The 25,172-nt window shown below is 43.6% G+C and overlaps 1 protein-coding gene across 4 annotated transcripts in view; it reads right to left on the minus strand.

Moving 5' to 3' along the window:
- Nucleotides 1–12,132: 12,132 nt before the first annotated feature.
- The window catches only part of ELAVL4 (ELAV like RNA binding protein 4), an 85,855-nt gene continuing 72,815 nt past the window's right edge, over nucleotides 12,133–25,172 (minus strand). For 2 of the 4 annotated variants that reach the window (XM_004273881.2, XM_004273880.4), the window contains exons 4-7: nucleotides 22,167–22,320; nucleotides 20,010–20,235; nucleotides 18,099–18,137; nucleotides 12,133–15,073 (exon numbers count right to left, since the gene is read on the minus strand). In XM_004273881.2, the coding sequence (XP_004273929.1) occupies nucleotides 14,746–15,073; nucleotides 18,099–18,137; nucleotides 20,010–20,235; nucleotides 22,167–22,320 (747 nt within the window). In that variant the 3' untranslated portion in view covers nucleotides 12,133–14,745. Of the gene's footprint in view, nucleotides 15,116–18,098; nucleotides 18,138–20,009; nucleotides 20,236–22,166; nucleotides 22,321–25,172 lie in introns of all 4 variants that reach the window. The other 2 variants (XM_004273879.4, XM_033435556.2) reach the window with 1 other exon arrangement.

Raw genomic sequence — 25,172 nt, forward strand, 5'->3', positions numbered from 1 at the left:
TGAGTTGAAGGTCCCAGTGGGCTGAAGGGTTATTTTGAGTCAGGGTACTAAAGGGAGTGGGATAGGAAGTAGGCATTGACAAGAGGATGCTTGAAATTGAAATTCAGGTCTTTAAGGCCCAAGGTATGAGCAGGAAGGGAATAACGAAGGGGAAGGAGAAGCAGAGGTTGAGGAATTCAGGAGCTAGGATATTGAAAGGATCATCTATGTGCATATTGAAATCATCAAGAATTATGACAGATTAGTTTTGGAGAGTCTTAGTGTGGTTTGGGGGAATATTTATGGGAGATAAGATGTGTGCCTGGCACACAGTGGGTTCTCAATCAATGCAATTTGATCACTTATTTGCTTAATATTTATTCAGGGCGCTGGGGCTTCTCCCTCAGGTGCTTCCAAGGGAGGGCCCCGTGGAGGGTTGTGACACTGCATTTCAGGTGGGGGTGGGGGTTGGGACACACGGTTGGGGTACGATCCTGCCCTCAAGGGAATGTATGGGTCCCTGCTGCGAGGCTGCCCCGTAGTCTAGGGTGCAGGCCTTTCTGCGGGCTTCAGGCTGGACTCCCACCAGAACCGCACGCCTTCAGCTCCGCGGCGGCAGCAGCAGATGGTGAGAAGTGGGTGGGCTGGGGGTATCTGCAGCTGATCCCACAGTCGCTGGATTAATGAGGCCTCGTGCCCGCCTTCTTTTCTGCAGCGTGCCAGCCGACAGTAGCTTCCTTTGCTGGGGTGGGTTTGTTTGTGGGAAATTTTTTGGCAGTGAAAGCCCAGCACCTGATTGAAAACTTCCTCTCCCCCTCATTTTCCCCCTCCCCCAGCTCCTAGGTTTGTTCTAATGTATTCTGGGGCCTCAAGCCTGCCCCCGGGGTTCTTCCTGCTATCAGACTGATGAAGCTAAGATCAGGTAGTCCTGCTCCTGCATCTACCAATGGGGAAACTGAGGCCTAGAGAATTTAAATATTCATTCTGTCGCAGGAGGCTCAGGACTCTGCACATATTCTAGGCCCTTTCGGTGTCTCGCTGCATCCCCAGGGTAGCACAGGCTCCACAAGTAAGAACTTGGACTGTTCATATTTGAGGTTCAGATGTATATAAGCATATCTGATGGATATTGAGGTTGTGGGGAAAGGAGGCATTGGAAGCCAGATCACAATGGAGACAAGGTGGTCCCGAGAGAAAACATCACTCTAAGTGTGGAGGGAGGCTGGCACAGAGGACCAGGTTAGTCAAGTGGCTTGAAGATAAGAAGCACTAGTTGTGGGCATAGTGTAAAGCTCTTCTTAGCCCACTTTGGTCTGGCCAAAAAACTGTTTCAGTAAGACACTTGGGGTCCAGCAAAGTGGGATAAGAGAAATAAAGGGTGCACCCCTAATGATAAGCAAGAGTGAGAGAGCAGGTGAGAAAGAGAGATAGCCCTGGGGATCTGGAGGTGAGCGAAGATGCTGAGTTAGTGGGGTGGCAGGGATTGAGCTCACACGGAGCATGAGAGGTCAAAGGTAGGTCAGTGCCCCTGAATGGGTAGCCCAAGAGGAGCCCTGGCTGCACGGCAGACTGAGGCAGGCAGCAATGCAGCAATGACAATCTGGAGGTGAGTTGGGATGGAACCCATAGCAGTGGAGACAGTAGGGGCAGTGGACATCTGGGGTGAACCTGAAGTCCCATATAGGCTTCATCAAAGTGGTCAAACTGAGAGACGCAGGCAACGGCCAAGTGGGACAGAGGAATAAGCAAACTGAAACCACTGAGACAAAGTTTTCTAATCTTTGTCACATAGTGGTGTATGTACAAAAATATTTATTTGTCCCAGTAGAGTAGAGGGACAGACTGTTTGGGGCCAGAGGTGAATGGATTGGGGGTTGTAAGAGCCCAGGGCTTGGGTTGTAAAAGCCCAACCCCCTGGCTGCTCAGAGGGTTGAGGAAATAAACTGAACACATCAATAAGAATGTGTTCACTGGTTGGGAAGCTCTGCAGTAAGGAATGTATTTTTCTCAAGTAAGAAGAGGTCTTGGGGAGATAATCCAGGGTTGCTGTAACAGCTTAGAGATACCACTGAGGACCTAGGCACCTCATGTGCTTCTAATCTGTCGTTCATAGTTTTCGACTATTGCCTTCATGGTTGTAACAAGACACTTGCAGCTCCAGACATCACATGAGCATTCCAAGTGGGAGGAAGGAAGAGGGGAAAGAGGGCAATGGCAAAGGGAAAACACTGTGTCATCTTTTTTTTTTTTTTTTTTTTTTTTGCGGTACGCGGGCCTCTCACTGCTGTGGCCTCTCCTGTTGCAGAGCACAGGCTCCGGACACGCAGGCTCAGCGGCCATGGCTCACGGGCCCAGCCGCTCCGTGGCATGTGGGATCTTCCCGGACCGGGACACGAATCCATGTCCCCTGCATCGGCAGGCAGACTCTCAACCACTGCACCACGAGGGAAGCCCTGTGTCATCTTTTAAAGAGCTTTCCTGAAAGCCTCACCAAGGACTTGTTACATCTCATTGGCCAGAGCTGTGTGATGTGCCCACCTCTAACTGTAAGGAAAACTGAAAGGTGTTTTGTAGCTAAGCATTTTGTTGCCCCAATAAAATCAGAGTTCTGTTAGAAAGGGAGAAGAAATGTGGGTAGGCCTGTGACAAATGCTGCATGTATTCAGGGAACAGTACCTAGTTTTGCTTAGTTGGACCCCAAACTGTGAGGCAGGAAGAGGAGAAGGATGTGGCTAGTTGAGCCATCAGAGCCTAGGTGATGCAGGGCCTTGGAAGTCATTCTCAGGCTTCTGGACCATAACACCTTGGTGATGGGACTCCACTGATGGGATGTAGGCAGGGAAGTGATTTGGTCAGATTAGTGTTTTTGGCAGATCATTCTGGCTAAGGGGATGAAAGGAGTGCAGATGTTGAGGAGGAGAGGTCTCCTATGAGGTTAGTACCATAATCCATGTACATACATAGAAGGTCTCCAGTTAATCTCTGAATGAGATGATAAGACTTAAACTAGGATATCAGACATGAGGAGGGGGAGGAGGGGAAGAATCTGAGAAATTTTCAGGGGTAAAAATGACAGGGTTTGGTAATTGATTGTATAGTTAGGGGAAGGGGGTTGGAGTTTAGAAATACCCCTGGATTTCCCCCATTTATTGGGATAAGGAATACAAGAGAAAAAGTAGATCTGGAATAAAAAGTCGACACTTGAACAACATGGGTTTGAACTGCATGAGTCCACTTATACATGAAATGTTTTCAATAGTAAATACCACAGTACTATACAATCCATGGTTGGTTGAATCCGGGATGCAGAGGGCTGACTATAAGTTACATTCAGATTTTCAACTGCCAGGAGAGTTGGCGCCCCTAATCCCCGAGTTGTTCAAGGGTCAACTGTATAATTTGTTCAAAATCTCACAGGACGTTGGTGGCAGAGTTAGGAACTGAGTCCTGCTCTCCTGGGCCAGTGCTCTTTCCATTACTCTATTCTCCAACCTCTATCCTCTGGAGCCAGGAAAAACAGTCCACTGATGTCATTGGATCCACTGATTCTTCTCCCCCTTCTCTACTCACCAAGTCATGAGAGCCCAGAGATGAAGTTAATATGATGGTAGCACCTTGCTCCTGGAGGGCCCAGTTTGACGAGGATGTGCTAAGGGGGTGGGCAGATGGGGCCACCATAAACCCCAGCCCTGCTCTCACTGATGCTGGGGATCAGGGAGGGCCTGAACTGAGCATTAGCTTCTCCCCACAACTATTCTTTCTCTAATCCCTGCTTCATGGTTGGCTTGTATGTTAATTTCCCATTGCTGCTAGAGCAAATTACCACAAACTTTGTGGCTTAAAACAACACAAATTTATTCTCTTATAGTTCTAGAGGTCTGAAGTCTAAGATCAAGTGAGGGACTTCCCTGGTGGTCCAGTGGTTAAGAATCCACCTTCCAACACAGGGGACGTGGGTTCGATCCCTGGTCGGGGAACTAAGATCCCATGTGCCATGGGACAACTAAGCCCGTGCTGCAACTACTGAGCCCACACGCTCTGGAGCCCGAGCAACAACTAGAGAAGCCCATGCGCTGCAACAAAGAGCCTGCATGCCTCAACGAAAGATCCCGCATGCGGCAACTAAGACCCGAGGCAGCCAGAAATAAATAAATAAATAAATAAATATTAAAAAAAAAAAAAAGATCACGGTGAGGACAGGGCTGTGTTCTTTATGGAGTCTTTATGGGAGAATCCATTTCCTTACCGTTTTCAGCTTTTGGAGGCCACCTGTGCTCCTTGGCTTGTGGGCCCTTCTTCACATCACCAGCACATTTTGCTTCCATCATCACATCTCCTACTACTGACTGATCCTCCTGCCTCCCTTTTATAAGGACTCTGTGATCACATTAAGCTCATCTAGATAATCCAGATATAATAATCCAGAATAATCTCTCCATCTCAACAGAATCACATTTGCCAAGTACTTTTGACCATGTAAGGTAACATACCCTTGAGGTCCAGGGATTGGGATGTGAACATCTTTGGAGGGGCCGTTATTCAGCCTACCAGAGCTGAGCACCTTCATTCTTTTTGTGCTCAGCCTTGTGCCTGACAAATAGAGCACAATCCTTGCCCTTGATGAACTCACGGTTTAGGGGCAAAGGCAGAGAAGTCAATAGCAAATTACTGTGCAGTGTGAGAGAGGGAAGAACAGGGACTTTGGGAAGCCAGAGGACTGGTACATAACCTGGTGTGGGTGGTCGATGGGGGGAGGGAGCTCCAGAAGAGACAGTATCCATGCTGAATTTTGAGGAATGTGTAAGAATTAACCAAATGAATAATAATGATAATAATAATAAAAGCAAACATTTATTAGTTACTGCTATCTGCCAGGTTGTGTTTTAAGCACTTAACACATGTTAATGCATTTGATCCTCTCTATACCATGTAAGGTGGGTACTTTATCATCCCTGTTTTATAGATGAGTAAACTGAGGCTTTGAGAAGATGATCCATCAGCTGGAATTTAGGTCCTTCCCACTACTCTTTTTTTAAAAAATATTTGTTTATTTATTTTTTAATTTTGGCCGTGCCGGGTCTTAGTTGTGTCATGTGGGATCTTTGCTGAGGTATGCGAACTCTTAGTTGTGGCATGCAAGCGGGATCTAGTTCTGTGACCAGGGATCGAACCTGGGCCCCCTCCATTGGGAACACGGAGTCTTACCCACTGGACCACCAGGGAAGTCCCCCTTCCCACTACTCTTCAGGTAAATATCAATGTCTTTCCACGGCTCATGAGGTCCTTGGTGATCAGGTCCCTTCTACCACTCCCATCCCAGACCCATCCCCACCTCCAATGCTGAGTCACTGGGGGCTCCTTTCAGCTGAGCCTCGTTCCTCTCCACCTCTGGGCCTTTGCCCAGGCTATTACCCTCTGCCTAGGATGGGATATACTCACCTTATCCTTCAGATCTCAGCTGAAATGCCACAGTATCAGGGCATTCCTGTCCTCAGCGGGGCAGGTGTCCTTGTTACTCACTGTCAGAGTAGCCTGCACTTAACCTTAACAGCACTTACCCCCTACTGTATTCAAACATCTCTTTTGTCCCCTCATTGTATTCTCAGTGCTATATAGTAGGGGGTCAATGAATATTTGCTGAATCAATAAAAAATATAGGGGAAGATGAGTCTAGGAGTAAAAGCAGGAGCAAGACTGTCAGCACCTAGTCCAACACTTTCCTTAAATCTTTGGGAAATTGAGGCCCAAAGAGGTGCAGTGACTTGCCCAATATCACACAGTAAGTCAGAGGAAGAGCTGAAGATTCTGACACCTGGTTCTGGGTTACTTCCATGGTTCCCAGTGTGATGCACCTGACCTTGTCCCAATGTCTGCCTGTCCAAGTATGATTCATCCTTCAAGATATAGCTGATTCCTAAACATCTCTAGGATGCCTTTCTTTTTACACCTCAATTTCATCCCACCCTGCCAAAGTTAGAATTGACTGCTCTTTTCTCTGTGCTCCCCAAACACCCTCTGGCTTTGATCTCACCCTGTGATGCTCAGCTTACATTTTTTTTTTTTGTGGGCTGCGTTGGGTCTTTGTTGCTGCGCGCAGGCTCTCTCCAGCTGTGGTGAGCAGGGGCCACTCTTCATTGCCGTATGCAGCCTTCTCATTGAGGTGGCCCCTCTTGTTGCAGAGCATGGACTCCAGGCGCCCTGGCTTCAGGAGTTGTGTCTCGCAGGCTCTGGAGCACAGGCTCAGTAGTTGTGGTTCATGGGCTTAGTTGCTCTGTGGCATGTGGGATCCTCCCGGACCAGGGCTCGAACCTGTGTCCCCTGCATTGGCAGGTGGATTCTTAACCACTGCACCACCAGGGAAGTCCTCAGCTTACATTTGAGCTCTTCCAAGGCAAGCACTGTGTCTGATTCCTCTGTACAGATGTGATGTGTGAAGTGTGCTGTGATACAGGAAAGCAGAGAGAGGTGGGATTGTCCAGGAATCCCTAACCCAGCCTGAGGGTCAGGGAAGGTTCTCTGGAGGCAGTGAATCATGAGCTGAACAAGCTGGATTAGCCATGTGGGTGGTACATGTGTGTATGTGTGTGCTTTGAGTGAAATAGGGCCTGGTGGTGGAGGGCAGGGCATTCTAAGGAGGGGAATCTTAATATTTGTGAGTTGGGATAATGAGATATTCACATGGTGGGTGGGTTGGGGGGCAACCCAAAGCCCCTTTTCTCCGAAGGATTCAAATAAGGAGGTTGAACTGACTTCCAAGGACTTTCCATAGCTAACAAAGCAGGCAAGGCCAAGACCAATTGTGTGACAAGTTGGGGAGGGCTTCCCTTTACAGATAGTCTGATTGGATCATCTTGGGTGAGACAGAACTTACGACTCTTGTGCCTACAGCCAAGAGGAGTAGGGCTTGGGGATAACAGTCTTTTCCCAGGTATTTGCTTATGAATGGAAGAGCCTCATTCTCTGCTCCAAAGCCTTCTGGCATCCTGCTTTTCTAAAGAAGTCCCCTGCCTCAGCCTGAGCATTCAACTCTTTTTCTGTTATTCTGCTGCCATCCACCCACCACTGCCTACCTAAGCTCCTCAGCACCTGCCGTCATCCCTTCACCAGCCCCAGGAAGGCCTGTCTTAGCTCCACCTTGCCCAACCACTCCCCACTGTACTGCACAGGCTGCTCAAGCTGCCTGCCCTGCCCAAGCCATTCTTTACCAGCGGGCCATGTTGTCTAGCACATGACCCCAGCCCTGGCTTCAGCTATTTGGACCAGGTTGGGCTGTGAGAAGGCGAATTAATGGTACCAGCAACTTGTAAACACCAACCAACCAGGGCCAATCCGGTCCCACTCTCTGGAATTTGAACTGTTTATTCAGGGAGAAGTGGACCTCTGGTAAAGAGAAATCATTGAAAAGCCACAGTGAGTAAGGAAGTGAAATGGCTGAGTCACTGTAGTGGCCGGGCTCCAGGGGACGGACCAATTTGTTCTCTGTTGGCTGAGGAACAATCAGAGCCTCTGCTGGTGTGCGGCTGGAGTTACTGTATTTCGAAAGCAGCTGAAGTGCAATGAGACCAAGTGAGATTCCCAAGAGCTTATTCCCACACGCATCCCTACTATTTTGTCCCTCCTTTACTTGAGGGTTTCTCTGTTCTTTACATCCAGGGGCATCCACCAACCTGGCCAGTCGGCCCTGTCCAAGGTGGTCTTTTCCTCTGGGAATCTTTCTGGCTACAGTTTAATTCCTACTATTCTTCACTGAGTGCTAGAGACTTGATGTATTTTATCTCTAATTCTTCCTTCTCTGATGAGGAATCTCGGAGGCATTAAACAATTTGCCAGGGAATTCAAACCCAGAACTTTCTTTCACCAGAACTCTCCTCTTACCTCCAGGCCATATTCTCTTCCCTTTCTGGGCCCCGGAATACTCCTTTCACTCCCCACAGATTTTATAAAATTTCCTGTAATTCTCCTTTCAGCACAGAAACTATCTGGCATGGCTAAATAATTGTTTCATATGTCTTGTCTTTGTAACAGAATCCCAAACTTCCATTCCTGTTTCTTGTTTGTTTGTCTTCTGTCATAGCCTACTGCACAGTGTCATGCACGAAATAGGTGGAAGAAAAAAAAAAAGGCTGCATATGTTTACGGATCGTGTGCCCCTAGCTCAGTGCCTGGCATGTGGCAGATGTTCAGGGTAAGGATTCTAGTGTAGACAAGGCTTAGGTGGGTTCCTCCCTGCCCCCCACCACCCTGCAGTACCTCACAGGTAGGTGGGTGTTCAACTGATGGTGGTGGTCACATTAAAAGGCCGTCAGTGTGCTTTAGTGGAAAGACACTGAGTTGGAGCCAGATGGCATGGGTGTAAATTCCAGTTCTGCACAACCTTGGGCAAGATACTTAAGTCTCTGAGTCTGTTTTGTCAGATGTAAAGTGGGGATTATGTTATGTGCCTCCCAGGATTGTTTTGAGGATTTGGGGGCAACACAGGTAATGAAGGAGCTCCGACCACAGTCATACTGGTTCACACAATGCTTTAATTTGTAGGGAGACTCACAGGGCCAGCTCCAAGGGCAGCTAAGGTGGCTTGTAAACATTCTTACCTTCTGATCCTATCCTTGACTCTTTTCTACCTCAATGACTTTTGGTGGTTTAAATAGATCTATCAACAAATAATCTTGTTTTTTGGCACTGCTGAGCAAACTGTGTTTAAAAACTATTACTTTTAGTTTTCCTTGGTCAATTTGCTTGTAAACCAATATTATTGGATCTGTTTTTCCATTAAAGATTTGGGGAGAAGTTTAGCCCCAGGCACAGGGCATTAATGTTATTTCCCTTGTTCGTTACATAACAGGACTCATCTCCACCTTTAATTGAAATGAAGCTCTAATTATGACAGAATTGGATCATAGCCAGGGTGGTATAACTGGGGGCTTTGGGGCCAGATAGGCCTGGGTTTGAATTCTGTCTTCACCACATACTCACTTGCAAAAGATATCAAATCTCTCTGAATCTCTTTGTGTTCAGTGTTAACGGGTGATGTTACCCTTCACTGGGTTGGCAGAAGGACAGAATGCTAAATGTATAGTGTCTGGCATATTGGAAAGATAATAAATGCTAGTGCTCTTTCTAGAAAACATTTCTTAAACCTCGAGGACTTTGCTGGAAACTCTTTAAAATAATTACATGGCATCTTGGAGTGGCATGTGAGTCCACTTTGTATTTGAACTACTAGTAGATCAAGCTGGACTTGCATAGGGAAGCTTTTTGGTAATTAACCCGGGGTTGGGTGATTTTAAGCCAGTTTTCATTCTGCTGCAGAAACAAAAAAAGATGAGACTGGAGAAATGCTATTCCTTTAATTGAAGGAACACTTTTATGTTCTCAGGTCTATTTTAATCTTAAGTGCCGATTATGCATCATTCTCTCCTGTTAACAGACACTTCTGTAAGTGATCTGCACAGAGAGAAATATGATTCTAACATAAATACTGTACCATGAGAAATTATCATATTACCTAATATGCCAAAAAGTTAATAAGATAAAGGAACAGTACGAGCCATTTTTGGACAATGTTAAAACTTGATTTTAGCTCATGGAAATAAAATGTAATTTCCTTTTATTATTCTCTTTTTCAGGTAGAACAAAGCAGTGAAGGGTGTAAGGATATTATACAGCTGTGTTCTGTGAACTCCTGTTAAGGCTGTGGAATGGATCCAGGAAGGATGGCCTCAAATTAAGATTTTAATGGCTCTTCCATTTAGAAATCACACTCTTGCTTTTAATGCTGTCTTGTTAGATCTGATTTTTGACTTTGCAGGTGAAAGTAGAAAACCCCATTTCCTATTCAACTGTACAAATGTTTGCCTCTGTGTGTTTGCATGTGTATGTCTGTTAGGGAACAAATGCATAGTGCCTACGGAAAGTCAGGACAAAACAATTTCAGGAACTGGGAGTTCCTGAATCATCTATGGTAAAAGGCAATTAAATGCCAAATTTTGACAAGGATAAAGTAGCCAAACCCAAATACTGACTGAATAGGGGCCCCAAGAGACTTTGTGAGTGTCAAATGTACTCTTAAATGTTATTCTTTGGCGTTTAAATGTTTTATTCAACAAATAATGATTAATTTTGATGAAAGAAATTTAAACAGGACTCAAGTTGATAAAAACTGCTGGCTGCAACCATCATTTGGTCAGTGCTTGACCTTCGGTAGTGGATGTAAGTAGTTTTGATGCTGGTGGTGATGATGTGGGGTGGTTATAGATACTAGCACGTGTTTTTGGCCCTCTTCTGTTCCTATCACTTTGACAGAAATAACACTAAGTAAGTGCCTTCAGCCTTCTCTGGCATGCCAATTCTTCATCCAAGCAAAACATAACATACCTAGGACCTGAAATTTAATAATCTCTGCATTCTTGTGATTTGTTAGACCTTTCCTACAAACACCTACAGAAACTATACAATGTTTGCCTGGAGATTTGAGGTAACAGGCTTACACTGACAGCAAGACAGATTTTTTATTAGATGTTAGGCAGACAACTTGTGCTGATGATGGGAAGTGTTGCCAAGAGAGTGTATGTAGAATGTCCTTCGTTGGATGTTTTAAAGATCTATTGAAACACCTACAGCTAATTGTGAAACTTTCAGGACAGATCTGTTGGAAGCTGGGGAATGAACTACATGAACTGGTGAGATTCCATCAACTTCCAATATTCCAAAATAAGTATCCATTTGTTTAAAGTGCACTAAAATGACCCCTTTAACGAGCAGGGGTGGTGATGATTGGTAATAACTATCATAGGTTTGGCGGCAACATTTTTAGATCCTATGTACACATTTGCGAAGCTCTGTTATTACTGGGGGTAGTAATTCGTTTGAATGCCCATTTCTCTTCAGAAAAGGAACATAGCAGCTTGTCTTTAGACAAAACTAAAAGAAGAATCTTTAAGTATGTGAAGTTCAGGCTGACTTAGAGTTTTAATATTTAGCTTGGTTAATTAAATCCTATTCTTTGCCCTGAATTTAATTATCCCAACCATTGAGGTAATTTAATATAATAATAAAAAAGGAGCTAATGAGAAATGGAAGAGACTCTGACTATTCCTTCATCTGGATCAGTGGGGGCATTTCTTCTTCAAGTGTCAGTTTGTGGATGGTGATGTGATGTTTTATGGGGTATTATGAATTTTCAATTAGTGAGAAGATGAAAAAGACAGACAGCAGATCATCAATGAATGATCATATCAGGAAATCACTGAAAAACTCATCTGTAAAGTTCAGGGCATATTTTAATATGACTTCATGATACCTTAGGCAGTCTTTTCCCCCTAGGCTGAGCTTGAATCACGTTCTTCTACGCAGTATGAAAAAGTCCTTGTTTAAGGTTTCTATTCAAAGGTAAGAAAGTCAGATACTTGACACTTCTAAGCAAAAATGAGTTTAAATAAAGAGGTGACCTTTCTTTTCACTTCCAGTACAAAATGGTCTGTTTCCTTACTGTTGCGCAAGCTTTGCCACCTCAATGCTGAGGTGCCGTGCAGTTGTATCAGACTTGGATTCAAATCCCAGCTGGAAATTTGCTAGCTGTTTCAAGTTAATCTCACTGAGCCTCAGTCTTGTCATCTGTGAAATGAGGATAGTGCTATCTCCTTCTTCCAGATGGCTGCAGGACCAAGAGAGAGAACGTAGAGGGCACCACACAGCCTGTCTGACGCATAATAGAAGCTCTGCAAATAGTGACTCCCTTTCTTCTGCACAAGTCACAAGTATGCTTATAAATGAATAACAAACACTAGTGGATCATAATGCCAAACACAGTGCCAAATGTGTCGGCTCATTATCAACCAGGACAGTGCTCCTCACACTTTAAAGTACCAGTGATTCACCTGGGGAGCTGGTTAAATATAGCTTTGCATTCAGCCAGAGATTCTGCATTTTAACAAGCTCCCAGATGACACTTAAACTGCTGGCTGGAGACCATACCTTTAGTAGTGTGGAACTAGGGCAATGACTTTTGAATACTGAGTTGACTTTGAGAGACTGGGCTAAGTTGCAAAACAGAAATTTACTCTACTTTTTTGTTTGTTTGTTTAATGGTAAAAATATTGGGGCAATCTGAAGATGCTACAGAAAAAAAAGTGTGAGTGAACACATTTAAAAATCTGGGAAGCTCGAATCCATTCTACACACTTTCATTTATTGTCTGGACAAAGTACAAATAATTCAAACACAACAAGATTATGAAAAAAAACATTTACAATACTTTCCCTCAGAAATCATCTAAACTAGCAAGATTAACATGAAGTCATTCATTATAACTAAAGTATACAACTGCCTGGTCCTAAGATTTTTTTTCCTTTTTTTTTCCCCCCCAAGAGTGAACACTTTATAGAGAAGAGATTTTGGCATGCCTTTCCCACTAATGCTTAGCAAATGCATCAAACTTTGCCAGCAAACTGAGTTCATTCATAGCAGGTGATGTTAAAAGGTTTCCCTGAATGTTGAATGAGTGTTCTCTGAACTGAAATCTGGTGTTTTTTTCTCAAAACCGAAAAGAGGAAAAAAAACAGAAAAAAAATTTAAAGGAGGAGTCTATGATGCAGCCGTGGTTTTCGTTACCTCTCTACCACTACGGCTACTACTACAAAGTTTGCCTCTTTAGTGTGAAAACAACAGTTCTGTCTACATGCACTTAGTGGGTTCAGCATGAGAAAAAACGCACAAAATAAGCACAAGTTATAAATAACCATAACGTTTTATTACCATTAAGACTAAACTGGTATTGAAAAGATTGTATATAACAAGACAAGAAAAGCAATAGCAAATTTAACTATCAACTAGATTATGCATAGCGAGTAACTGTTTCTATTACCCAGGGAAGAGCATGAACCCTTGTATTTTTTTGTTTTGTTTTTGTTTTAAATATATAACCGTACAAAGCACAAATATACTAAAATGATCAGTGCACTGGACGTGGGAGAATGCTCCCTCAGTCATTTTGTTCCCTTAGCTCTGTTTTGTTTTCCCCAATCTGAATTACGTTAAAATAAAGACCCAGTTGTTTTTATTTTTCTACTGTGCAGTAAGAAAAAATATTCACAACAAACATGACAATATATCAAACAATAGTTCTACACAAGTTACCTTGATACCTCTTTAACTGTCACTTAAATATCATAAGAAAACATTTTAAGACATATACAAACAAAACTAGCCAAGTGTTACAACTTATAATAAATTAACCCAAAGAAAAAATAACTTTATATATATATATTTATATTGTATATACACATACACACACAACAGAATGACACAATAATATGCTTCTTCCCATAGTTTAAGTAAACAAATAAGTAGTCTAGCCAATCTAGCTATATTTGATCTCGGCCATAGGCATCATCACATCTGCGATTAAATAAATAAGTGTTTCAAGCAACATAAACAGTGTTTCAAATGTACCAACACAGCCCAATTCTATCAGCATGGGCTACAAAGTGAATTTGAAAATTCCTTAATGAATTTAAAGCAAATGTAGTTTTTGTTTTCCTCTCCTAAACACATTACATTTAACTATGATACTAAGATATGTAAATAATTTCGTAGCACCTACTGCTCAAACTAAGGAAGTTTTAGATCAAAAGGAAAAATTAATCTTTTTAATTTTTGTTCTGCTGACATCCCATACTGATGACTTAAAGAAAAACTGTCTTTCAACTCATCTCCTTGCTTTTGGGTTTTGACTGTGGGGAACTGTGGTACCCTGGGTAGAATGAACACTCCTTTCCCCTAGTAATTAATAATTTTTTTATTATTATTACATGCTATGAAAAGATATGAAGATCATCTGTTTATAGCCCATCCTTCAAAAAACAGTCTACGAATCCAGTTTAAAACACACATCTTGATCTCTAAAAAGTTACCAGTGCAGTATGAACGCGACAAAGTTGTCAATTTCCCCTAAATTAGCCAGTCAAAATATTTTTTTCTCAAATCCAGATTCTCTTGTAAAAATTCTTTATATTTTATAAAAATAGATTTTTCTTGAAACCCATTTTCAGCAAAGAGACCACCTCTTTGGCAACGTTAATGTTATTAAATTGTTAATGTCATCAGGTATCCCCCTCGCCCCCATCCCCTAACAGAAGACTGTTTTAGTTCACATGATATAAAAGAAAAAAGGAAAAATAAAAAAATTTGCAAAAGTTTCTTTAATTTTTGCAATTTTTATTATTCCTCTTTAATTTGTGTGGGTTTTTTTTTTTAACCAATCTGATTGGATCAACATTTTGACAAAAAAGAAAAATCTTTATTTTCTTTCTTTGAATCCCATTACTTTGTAAAAATTGTTTTATTTTTATTATTTTTTTTTGTTTTTTGTTTTTCTTCTTCAAATGAGCGAATGGTCATCTTAAAAAGACCCACCTTCAAGGAAGGTAGTAAAATTAGCTGGCTGGGTAAAAATCCCTGCACATCGCTATCTATGTATATTATAGTCAACAACGACAGCTATGAAAGAACATTCAATGCATCAAAGGTATTTTTTTGTGTTTTTTTCTTTTTTTCTAAGCATTATAAAATCCTTTCCTGGTACACCTCAGGATAATCCAATGTTTTAATACTTAGGCAACACTGGCTTATAAAGTCCATGGTTGAATATAAGCCTTGAAAAGTTTGTTTCTCTCTCTTTTGTGTGTGTGCGTGTGTATGTGTGTGTGCGCGCGTGTGTTTTGTTCGTATATATTTATATATATATTTTAATAAGTAAGGATGGGAAATTCAGGACTTGTGGGCTTTGTTGGTTTTAAAGGAAACTTGCAACACTCGGTCTCCCAGGCGGTACCCGTTGAGGCTGGCAATGGCCATGGCTGCCTCATCATAGTTGGTCATGGTGACAAAGCCGAATCCCTTGCACTTGTTGGTGTTGAAGTCACGGATGACTTTGACGTTGTTCACCGCACCAAAGGGGCCAAAGAGCTGCCAGAGGACACTCTCGTCGGAATCAGGGGACAGATTGTAGACAAAGATGCACCAGCCTGTTCCTGTGTGACCAGGGATGTTCATTCCCACAAGGCTTGTCATCCCGTCAATGGTGATTGGGGAGAACCTGGGGGGACAAGCAGAAGGGGGGACTGGTCCAGACATCAGTCTGACCGTGGATAACACACAGATGCACAGACACAGACACGGGGCAGAGGCCTGAGTGAGTGTTTGCAGGAGAGTCTTCAGGGTTTGAAAACCAAAATACAAAGACTAATGTCTGTGGCATTTCTTCTAATGGGAACAGTTAGACTGGCTACGGCACGTATATGCCAAGAGAAAGGCCTAGGTCAACCACTAAGAACCAAGAAGAACTCCCAGAGCAAGTCTCTGTCATACTATCAAGTATATGTTCATAGGGTATCCCACTCTGACCCTCACCCTCCCTCCCCACAATAGATCGTGAGCTCTTCAGAGAAGGGGCCCCACTTCATTCATCCTTTTGCTCTACTTATTTATTCAGTGGAGCCCATATGGGAATCTCACAGACATGACACGTAGAAAACACTTAATAACTGCTTATTGATTGAACAGGTGAATAACACTGGTGGATGTCGATGCTCGGGACATTTCATTTATTTTTTAAGGCAGTTTAGGAGATGGCCCAGAAGTGCTCAAGTCTACCATCTTTGCAGTCCCTTGACTTAACGGTTGTCAAAGATCTCTCAGTATTATCAGGCATGGAGATACACGAGATCTCTAGATATTATGGGGCACGGAGGTACACCCATTGTTATTAATCCAATGGGTGGCTTATGTTTCATTTAGCATTTATTCAAAAGAGTTCCAAAAAAAACCCTGAGCAATAATAATAAAGACGTATCACTCCTTGATGCTATATTATCTGGAATTCATTTCTAAGCGTCACAGGAGTGAGATTTCAAGTGGTGTGTGCACTTATATATCTTGAATCACTGTACATCAGAAAAGCAAAAAACTGTTTTTTGTCCTATTACAACTACTTTTGTATTAGGCTTCAAAATCTTCTCAGTTTTCACGTAATCTTGAAAAGAAAAACAATCCTTTAGATTCTATTCACCGTCTGATAAAATATGTATGTGATTCATGATGGATGCATCAGATGAAACAATTAGGTTACCAGTGCCCACAGCAGAAAAAATATTTATTAACATTTTACTTTAAACCAAACTCATACGGGTATTTTGACTCTATACACTGACTAGTATCTTGCTTTTCATTTGGTTAGTTTTTTTTTTTTTTTTTTTTTTGAAGTGGGGGATAGGAGGAGAGGAAGCAAAAACTGGGGAAGTGAATGGATAAAGTGTCGTTTAGGAATGTTTTAAAAATATGCCTATATTATTAGAGATTCAAAAGTCCTATGAAAGAATAGTTGTGTATCTAACTAAAATTTAGATAATCCAATGGCCGCTGAAGATATGCTAAACATAACGACTCAACAGATATTATTTTTGGTATTGTTCACTACGTCAGTCTTCCCTTTTACTTAAAAACAAATAACAGGACAAAACCAAAAACATCATGGTACAGATTCTTAGAAGGGCAAACCCATGTCTAATCGTTATTTGCATTATTTCTGAACATTGTCTTCTCAACCTTCTCTCCTCCAACTGAGTCAACTGACCTCTTTCGGTTTATAGGTAGAGAACGGCTCAATATTGTAAGGCCAAAGTCAGGGCCAGCAAAGAGGTTTCAAGGAGAGCCTCAGCTCTAGATGGTAATGTTACCTGGAGCACTTTGGTAGGAAGGACTCTGGATCCAAATATGGGTTTAACAGGGAAAGAGAATGCTCTTATCAACTTGTGAAGTTTACTGTGGGTGGGGAACTGGAGGAGATGGCAGTGTGCACGCTGCATTGCAGTGTCTTCCCTGACCTCACCTATGTATAAGCATCACTCTCTTCACAATATTTGGTGCAACTTCACAAAAGTTCAAGAGGAGCAAAGGTATGGGACAGAGCTGGGAAAAAGTGTAAAATGCGTGGGAACAGGCAAGCAGTACGCTAGACATGTGGAGATAATTCACAGTTACCCTCATGGGGGCTGGGATTGAGATTCAAGAGGCTGGCACCCTGACAGTGAAGTCTGCAGTCAAGTTACTTTCTCCACTGCATGCCAGTTTCCAGAGCAGGGTACCTACCATGCACCGCAAGTGGTGAAAGGCCTGCCTCATACAGGGAGTGTGACTTGGACTATTCAAGACCACATCTCTTTCCCTTGACCGCAGGAAGGGGAATTAAAGTGTGCAGCTCTACAGAGCAGGATGATGAAGATGCTATCTCCCTAGCAGCTCAGTGGGGCTTATCAAAAGTACACGTGGGAATCTCATGGACACAGTGACATAAAGCACCCAACCTCCCGAGATTCAGTTTTCAGACTAGGTCTGGAACACCCTTGTGACTACATTCAGAAAGTCCCCCAAACCTTAACACCACAAAAAGGTTTTAAATAAAAGAAACAGCAAGTTTAAAACATACATACATATATAACCAAGGGAGGATTGCTAATAACTGCTAAAACCTGTAACGAAAGAAACCCCTGGTTGAGGTGCACACAGATACACTTCATTCTCAGGCTGGGCCCTGAAATGCACTTTGAGCTGGGGGCGGGAGTCATAAGGTCATCCATGCACTTATTCATGCTTTGGCCAGGGCTGGTAGTCCGAAATCTAATTTTTCCACTGACAATCATAAGATGATTAGCAAAATGTTCTAATTTTCATTTGCTGGAATCTGCCCTCTTAACTGAATCTTGGCATTGCTAATGTAAAACAGTTGCTTTGCAAGTTTGAAAAATCATCTGGCAAAGAGTCACAGCCTTCCCTCTTAGGGGAGCCGCTCAGAGGACCAGATTATTAAAGGCTTGGTAGCTGTGGCACCTGAACCATAGGAGAAGCCCACCTGCAAATAAAAGAAAAAGTGAAACACACAAACACACTTTGTGTGCCCTAAAAGAAACAAAACCAACTGAGGTCTGAAAGTAAAAGAGAATTTGACATGCTGGTGGAAGAAAAAGGAAGAATTAAAAAAAAAGTAAAGTTAGTGAATTAAAAAAAAATTCTAGCCCCAGTCTGTGCCAACACGGACATCTGGCAATCTGTGGAGTTTTAATTACCTCTTTACGCCATAGGCCATATTAAGCAAATTGTCCAGCCTGCAAAGAGAAGGAGGGTCTCTGGGTTAATGCCTCACAGATGGCAAGATCGCTCAATGGAACTATTAATAAGAATGCTCCATTTTCAAAGAAGAAAAGCTCAAAAACTTTCCCCAGTGCTTAGGAGTCTATCCGCTGGTAGTTCCCCCTTTTCCTGCCTCCAACTAAAGTAATTCATGTTCAGGTCAACGCCGGAGTTTAAAGCAAGTGTCTAATGAACCTTCCTTTCTTTCAAGGTCTCAATTAATCCCCCCCCCCCCACCTCTCAGAACATTTGTGAGGATTTTATTTTACGTTGTGCTGTGAAAATTTTTAAAGAGGGGTGGCATCTTAAGTTGTTCACTTTTACTGTAATGAAATTTATGAATAAAGGTCTCTGCTCCAGATTAACAATGTAAGCACACACATCCTGCATATCAGAATGGATCTTTTCTCTTAGCCTGGCTACTTTAAATCTTCTTACCACACCCATTTTTTTTTTTTGATGGGGGTGGGAGGTTTGAGGGTTCAGATTTTTTAAACAATTAGCTTACTATTTACAACCTGAAAGCACCTCCCAGCAAACTGCCATTTTGTTATAATCTCCTTCACCTTCAGTATCTTTCTTGGGGATAAGCTATTCACGTCATGGGGCAGTAGTAACCATAGTTTCCACCATTAGAAGCCTGCTGGAAAGGTTTTTTTACACAAATACTGCATGTACTCTCACACAAAATAAAAATTAGATGACTTGGACTCTTCGTGAAATCATTAACCCTTTCATGTTCAGGGGGCGTATGGAAGTACACTCCAGAGGCTGATTTTTCTCCTCCTTGTGGCTAGGTGGAAGGGCCTACTATCTTCCCATGTGATGTTCGAAAAAGAGAAAGACCCTTTCGTTAAAGGGAAGTTGGGACCTGGGTGGAATAAAATAACTATTTAGAATTATTATGGGTAGGTCAAGAATATTCTTTTTTTTTTTGGTACACGGGCCTCTCACTGTTGTGGCCTCTCCTGTCACGGAGCACAGGCTCCGGACGTGCAGGTTCAGCGGCCATGGCTCACGGGCCCAGCCGCTCTGCGGCATGTGGGATCTTCCCGGACCGGGGCACGAACCCGTGTCCCCTGCATCGGCAGGTGGACTCTCAACCACTGCACCGCCAGGGAAGCCCAAGAATATTCTTATCTCTTGCATAACAGAGGTCGGACTACCTACATGGTCAAGGTTGGACTGCCTACATGGAGAGAAATCTGCCTTTCAGAAATGTCGCAGGAGAAGGGGAATGCCCCGTTGCACCTGGAGCTTCCTGGAGGTTGCGTACCCAGAGGAAACACTAGTAAGGCTTGGACAAAGTCTTCCTCCTTGTCTTTCCGGAGTCTGCTGACAATGTCAGAGTAAAGGTAACACAGAAGAGAGGATCCCCTCTACCCCCACCAACCCAACAGAGTTACCGGCACAAGAAGGAGGAGGGCAGAGACCAAACCATTCCCTCTGGCAAGGATGTGCCTTCTGGGCTACTCTTTTCTTTGACTTTATTAAAAGCCACTGCCTTAGCTTTAAGTCTAAACTGCCGAATGTGGTCACTTATCTGTGATTAACTCTCGTTGAAACTGAACCTCCTTATTTGGTTAAATGAAGAAATTTTGTTTCAATCAAAGAATCTGAAGATTAATCACGGTCACAGCGGTAGTTTGAAAGGGGGCTTAGAAAAGCTTAGAAAAGTCCAATCATCACATTTTACAGCGGTGGAAACTGAGATTCGGGGGCAATTTCCCACAGTGATTCCTAGAGGCAGAGGTTCTCACCCCGCCCCATGCTTCAGGGCCATGGGCTTCCCTGGCTCTTGTCCAGCACTCGTGTAGCAGGGCTCTTTCCCCTGTGGGCACGCCTACCTGAACCTCTGAGCCTGGTGGTGAAGTGGGCCAGGGTAGCGCCGGTTGGGGGACTGGTAGAGCTGGGAGAGCAGGGCCTGGCTGGACTTCTGGCTGGGGTTGTTGGCAAACTTCACAGTAATTGGTTCCGTAGCACCACTGGGCTTCTGGCCATTCAGCCCTTTGATTGCTTCTTCTGCCTCAATCCTCTTATCAAACCGGATAAATCCCACCCCTCTGGACACTCCTGGGGAAAGAGAAAGAGCCTTGATAAAGAGTGAACAAACCAAACTGGTAAACATCTCCAGGAAGAGATGCGCTGGGTCCCATGGATTCCCTTGGGGAGTCAGCCCACCTGTGGGGCCAGGGCTGAGCCTGCCTTCCTGAATCTTTTTCACCCATCAAAATGCACCTGCCTGCATTTCTGCCATCATGGCCCTGGACTGTGACTCCTACCCACAGAACACAGGCATCTTTCTCATCTGTCCCTTCCAGCTCCCCCCCACCACCCTGCTCAATCCTCAGGTCTCCCTTTAGTTGCTGTAACTGATCACCCACTGTCCAGTTTCTAGTCCTCCAATGTGTCCACCACACCTGGCAACTAAATAATCTATTTGAAAAGCAAACTCTGACCATATTATACCAGTTAAAAACATCTTTTATACTTTTTCTGTACCTTTTCAATTTTTTACCTTGTGCATAGTACCCATTCCTCATTGCTCCCTATTCCAAACACAGAAAAACAAATGAAAAAAAACCCCACAAAAATCCCTTCCATAGCTCCATGCTGCATACGGATGAATTCCAGACTGCTTGGCGTGGCATTTAATGTCCCTGATGATCTGGCCCCAACCCCCTGTTGAACCTCATGTCAGCCATGCTGAACTGCCAGATATTCCTTGAACGGGTTATGTTCTGCCTCAACTCCACGCCTTAGGGTATGTCCTATCCACCTATTCTACAGGATACATCCTATCCACCTAGCATGCTCTGTCCCTCCTTCTTGCCAGATAACTGCAAGTCATCCTCCAAAACTCTGTTCAAACATCACCTCCTTGATGGAAACTTCCTTCCCAACAGTGCCCACCAGGCACAGCATGCCTTCTCCTGAGCTCTCGTTGGGCAACGGACAGCCCTAGCAGGTACTCATCACACTGGAGTCTTGTACGGGCAGGACTGTGCCACCTTCATCCCTGGTCGCTGGTGTCCCTCTGCGCAGCGTCTGGGGCAGAGCTGCCTTCAGTGAGGGTTTGTTGCATAGTCAAATGATAAACACATGCTAAATGGCTCCCAGGGGGTGTTTTAAATTAGAGTAGGTGAAAACCTTCTGTCATCAACAATGCAGCCTGGGGGTAAGTGGGGGGAGGGATAAATTGGAAGATTGGGATTGACACATACACACTACTATATGTTATACAGATAACTAATAAGGACCTACTGTATAGCACAGGGAACTCTACTCAATACTCTGTAATGGCCTATGTGGGAAGAGAATCTAAAAAAGGGTGGATATATGTATTTGTATAACAGATTCACTTTGCTGTACACCTGAAACTAACACAACATTGTAAATCAATTATACTCCAATTAAAAAAAAAAATGCAACCTGGGTGCCTCTCTTACTGACAGGTGGTGGCCGCGGTTGCTTTTCTTTATGATGGCCAAAGTATCACAGCACCAGATCCTGGGTTATCCCTGCACTGCTGCTAACTAACTGGACAGAAGTCACATGCCCCACTTTGGACCTCTGTTTTCTCATGTGTGAAATGAGGCAGTGTGAGGTTGCCTCTAACTTTACAATGCTATCATTGGAGACAGAGCTATACATATAGGCTCTTTTCACATACAAAAGTAATGTTATTTGGTTGAGGGTTGAAAGAGACTTTGAAGGTCATTCAACCCCACTCCCAGCTTGATGGCTGAATCCTCTTTACAGCTCTGCCAAGTAGTTTAGCTGCTGCTGGAACAATTCCCACGATGGAGATCTCCTACTTCCCAAGATGGCCCATTTTAAATTTCGGCAGTTGATTGACAAAAAGTCTTTCTCTTAGCTCAAAATCTGTTTACTCATGACCCACATCCTTTTCCCCAAGTAACCACTACCTCTCTGCTCTTATGGGTCACAAGGCACTGGCTGGTGACACTGAGACACAAAATAATGGCAAAAAAATACTTAACCTGTGACTTGATCCACCAGGATTCGTGAGGTGATGATACGGCCATATTGTGAGAAGAGCTGCTCCAGTTCCTTCTGGGTCATGGTTTTGGGAAGGCCGCTAACGTAGAGGTTAGCATCCCTGATTGAGGCAGAGCTTGGACGGGCATATGAGACCTAGGAAAAGGCAAGAGGCGCTAAATCCATTACAGGCAACACCCTCTGAGTAGAGACTGAGTCGACAACTGAGATGACAGCCCCGCGTCTATCATTCTAACTCACAGCGTCAGTTCAAATAACTCTGTAGTTCAGATGTTTAGCTACTTTTGTAATAGTAATGAGAACCAGGAGAACAGCAATAGAGGAACAAGAGGAGAGCTGGTGATAACTTAAAACAAATGCACAGATAAGGGTCTCTAAGTGCAGAACGAAATAGCTACTGTATGGCAGCTGTTAAATGCAGAACTACCCACGCATGGAGTTCTGAAGATGAACCTCCTGGATGTGGGTGTATAGATGATTTACTGTATCCAACACATAATAATCTTTGAAAAAACAAAACCAAAAAAAACCCATGAAATTCTGCTCTGCAGATTTCTTTCCTTGCCAACCCCACCCCACCCCCATCCCCTTCTTGAACACATAAAAGCGATCAGGTTCTCTGCAAGATTTTTTTATGTCCCATCCTTTGCGTTGATCCAATCTGTTCCCACAAGGTCTGCTCTCGCTGAATGACAAAGTGCTGGTGAAATGGGGCTGAATGAACATCTGCTTGCGAAACTGGATATATGACCTTGTCATAACATCTGCAAGAACCAGTTGCCTTCTAACTTTGAGGCGGAGCAGATGAAACCACAATAAAAAAAAATGAGGGCACGATGGAAAGGAGGGAGGGAGAGGGCAGTGGAGAGAGAAGTGAGCCTCACCGATGGTTATAATAAGTTCGACTTTGTAAATCTGTCCTCCCGGATCTCTCAACTGCTTTTTTTTTTTCCCCAAAAAGCTAACACAGAAGTGTAAACAGATCTGAAATTCCATCTGCAAGAAGCCAAATCTGTAGCAGTACACATAAGCAAAGCAAACCCCAGCAGTCATTAATTTTAGACTTTCATTTACTTATTTATTTATTTTTTAAGAAAACAACATCAGACATTTGAAATATAATTTACAGCTAGTCTAACAAAAGCACTTTCCTGCTAAAGCTATTTCTGGGGCAGTTATGGCTCAGAATAGATGATGAAAACAGTCATTTCAGAGCACATCTGACAATGTTGGACAGGGAGGGACCTATATGCCTTATTAGCATTTTTTAGTTTTATTTAATTTGTATAACCAATTCACAGGACCTGCTAAGACTATAGGGGTGAGTGAGTGAGTAGGTGTGTGTGTGTGCTCTGCATACACAAAAGCATGTTTGCAAAAGGAATTATACATGTTAAACTGGACTTTTGGCATTAGGAACTAAACCTCCAGCAGGGAAGGAGACCTTGCATCTGAGAATGGGTCTAGCAGCGGATCACGCAGAGGCGTGAAGGATGAGCAGACCCCCTCACCCATGGCACTCTCTCCCTTTCCATGCAGAGATGCCAGGTCCCTTTCTGGGTTCCACACCTAAAAATAGATGTTGACTCAACAGATAAAATGATGTGAGTGACTAATCTGCCTTGCTGGCCTCCTCCTGCCAATGGAGCAAGGCAGCCAGTCTGAGCATTTACCTCTTCTAGAAACTCATGGGTGGCCTCTGTAGGCTCTTTCCCAGCACACGGATGACACGCACAGAGGCCATTTCATGGAGGGTCCCTGTGTGTGTATCTGGGGGTGGGGACTGAAGGACCAAGAATCCCATGTGACTGCCAGCACAGGGCATCACTCTACACAAGGTTCTCCTCCCCCTGTCCTTTCAGGTTATAACTTAGCAGAACTATTTTTTAGGCATGAGGAGGGAACGGTAGGAAGAGGGAAATAAAAACATCACAGCGACATGTCTATGGTAATGAGGGTCACCCTTGTCTCACCCCTGCCAATTACTGACAAATTAATTGTCTGAATGATCTTCATGCTCCCCCAAAACAAACCTTCCCACCTCTATGCTTTTGTTCACAGGTCCTAATCCTACTCTTTCTAAGGCCCAGATCAAATGCTACCTTCTCTAGACAGCTTTTCCTAATCTTACCTCCTGCTAAAAATCCCCCTCGCAGTGCTCTCGATGAACCGCACCCATGGCACTTAAGCCATCTGACCTTGATTTTCCATGTATCTAGTCCTTGATTTTCCATGTATCTAGTCTGCTATCTAGGTCATGGCTTGTGTATGTGTGTCTTATTCATCTCTGTGGTTCTCGCTCCCAACACAGAGCCCGATACTCGCAGGGTGCTTAACACCCACTGAAAGAGTGAATGAACACCCATGGATCATAATGAATGACTTGGGCATTAATGGCTCTTTGGGTTAATTGCAGCTTGTATTCCTCCACTTAAGGGGATCGCTGCGAGTTAAGCATTCTGTTTTCCTACTAAGTCATAGCTGTGTTTTCCTACGAAGCTAAGAGCTAAGAGACGTGTTTCCCATTCTCCAGTATCTGGGGTTGGAAGGACTAAATCTTGTTCGAGAACTAGACTTAGAGGCCTCTCTTAGCAAGCACTTCCTGAGGATCTACCATGAGCCAGGCATAGCGCTGTGTGCTGGGGATACACAACAAGCAAGAACAGGCATGGTCTCTTGCACTAAAGGACTTCCAAGTCCAACAGGGGCAACAGACAACACACAGCAGGTACTCAATAAATAAGTTGAATGGAAGAATGGTGCATATATGGACCAGTTATCATAATGCCACAAGATGTGCGCCATTCCAGGGCTGTATATTTGGGGCTGGAACATAGAGAAGGGCAGGCTAGTCTCCCTTTTAATTAAGGGTTAAAAGGGCCAGGAAGGAGACAGAGCTGAGGTGAGACTGGTGGTGAGGCAGGTCGTATCACAGTGTGTGGTGGGGTCAGGGAGCCATGGCCTGATGATAGCCCTCCTCTGTTGTG

Source organism: Orcinus orca, chromosome 1, assembly GCF_937001465.1.
Source record: "Orcinus orca chromosome 1, mOrcOrc1.1, whole genome shotgun sequence".
Classification (NCBI taxonomy): Eukaryota; Metazoa; Chordata; class Mammalia; order Artiodactyla; family Delphinidae; genus Orcinus; species Orcinus orca.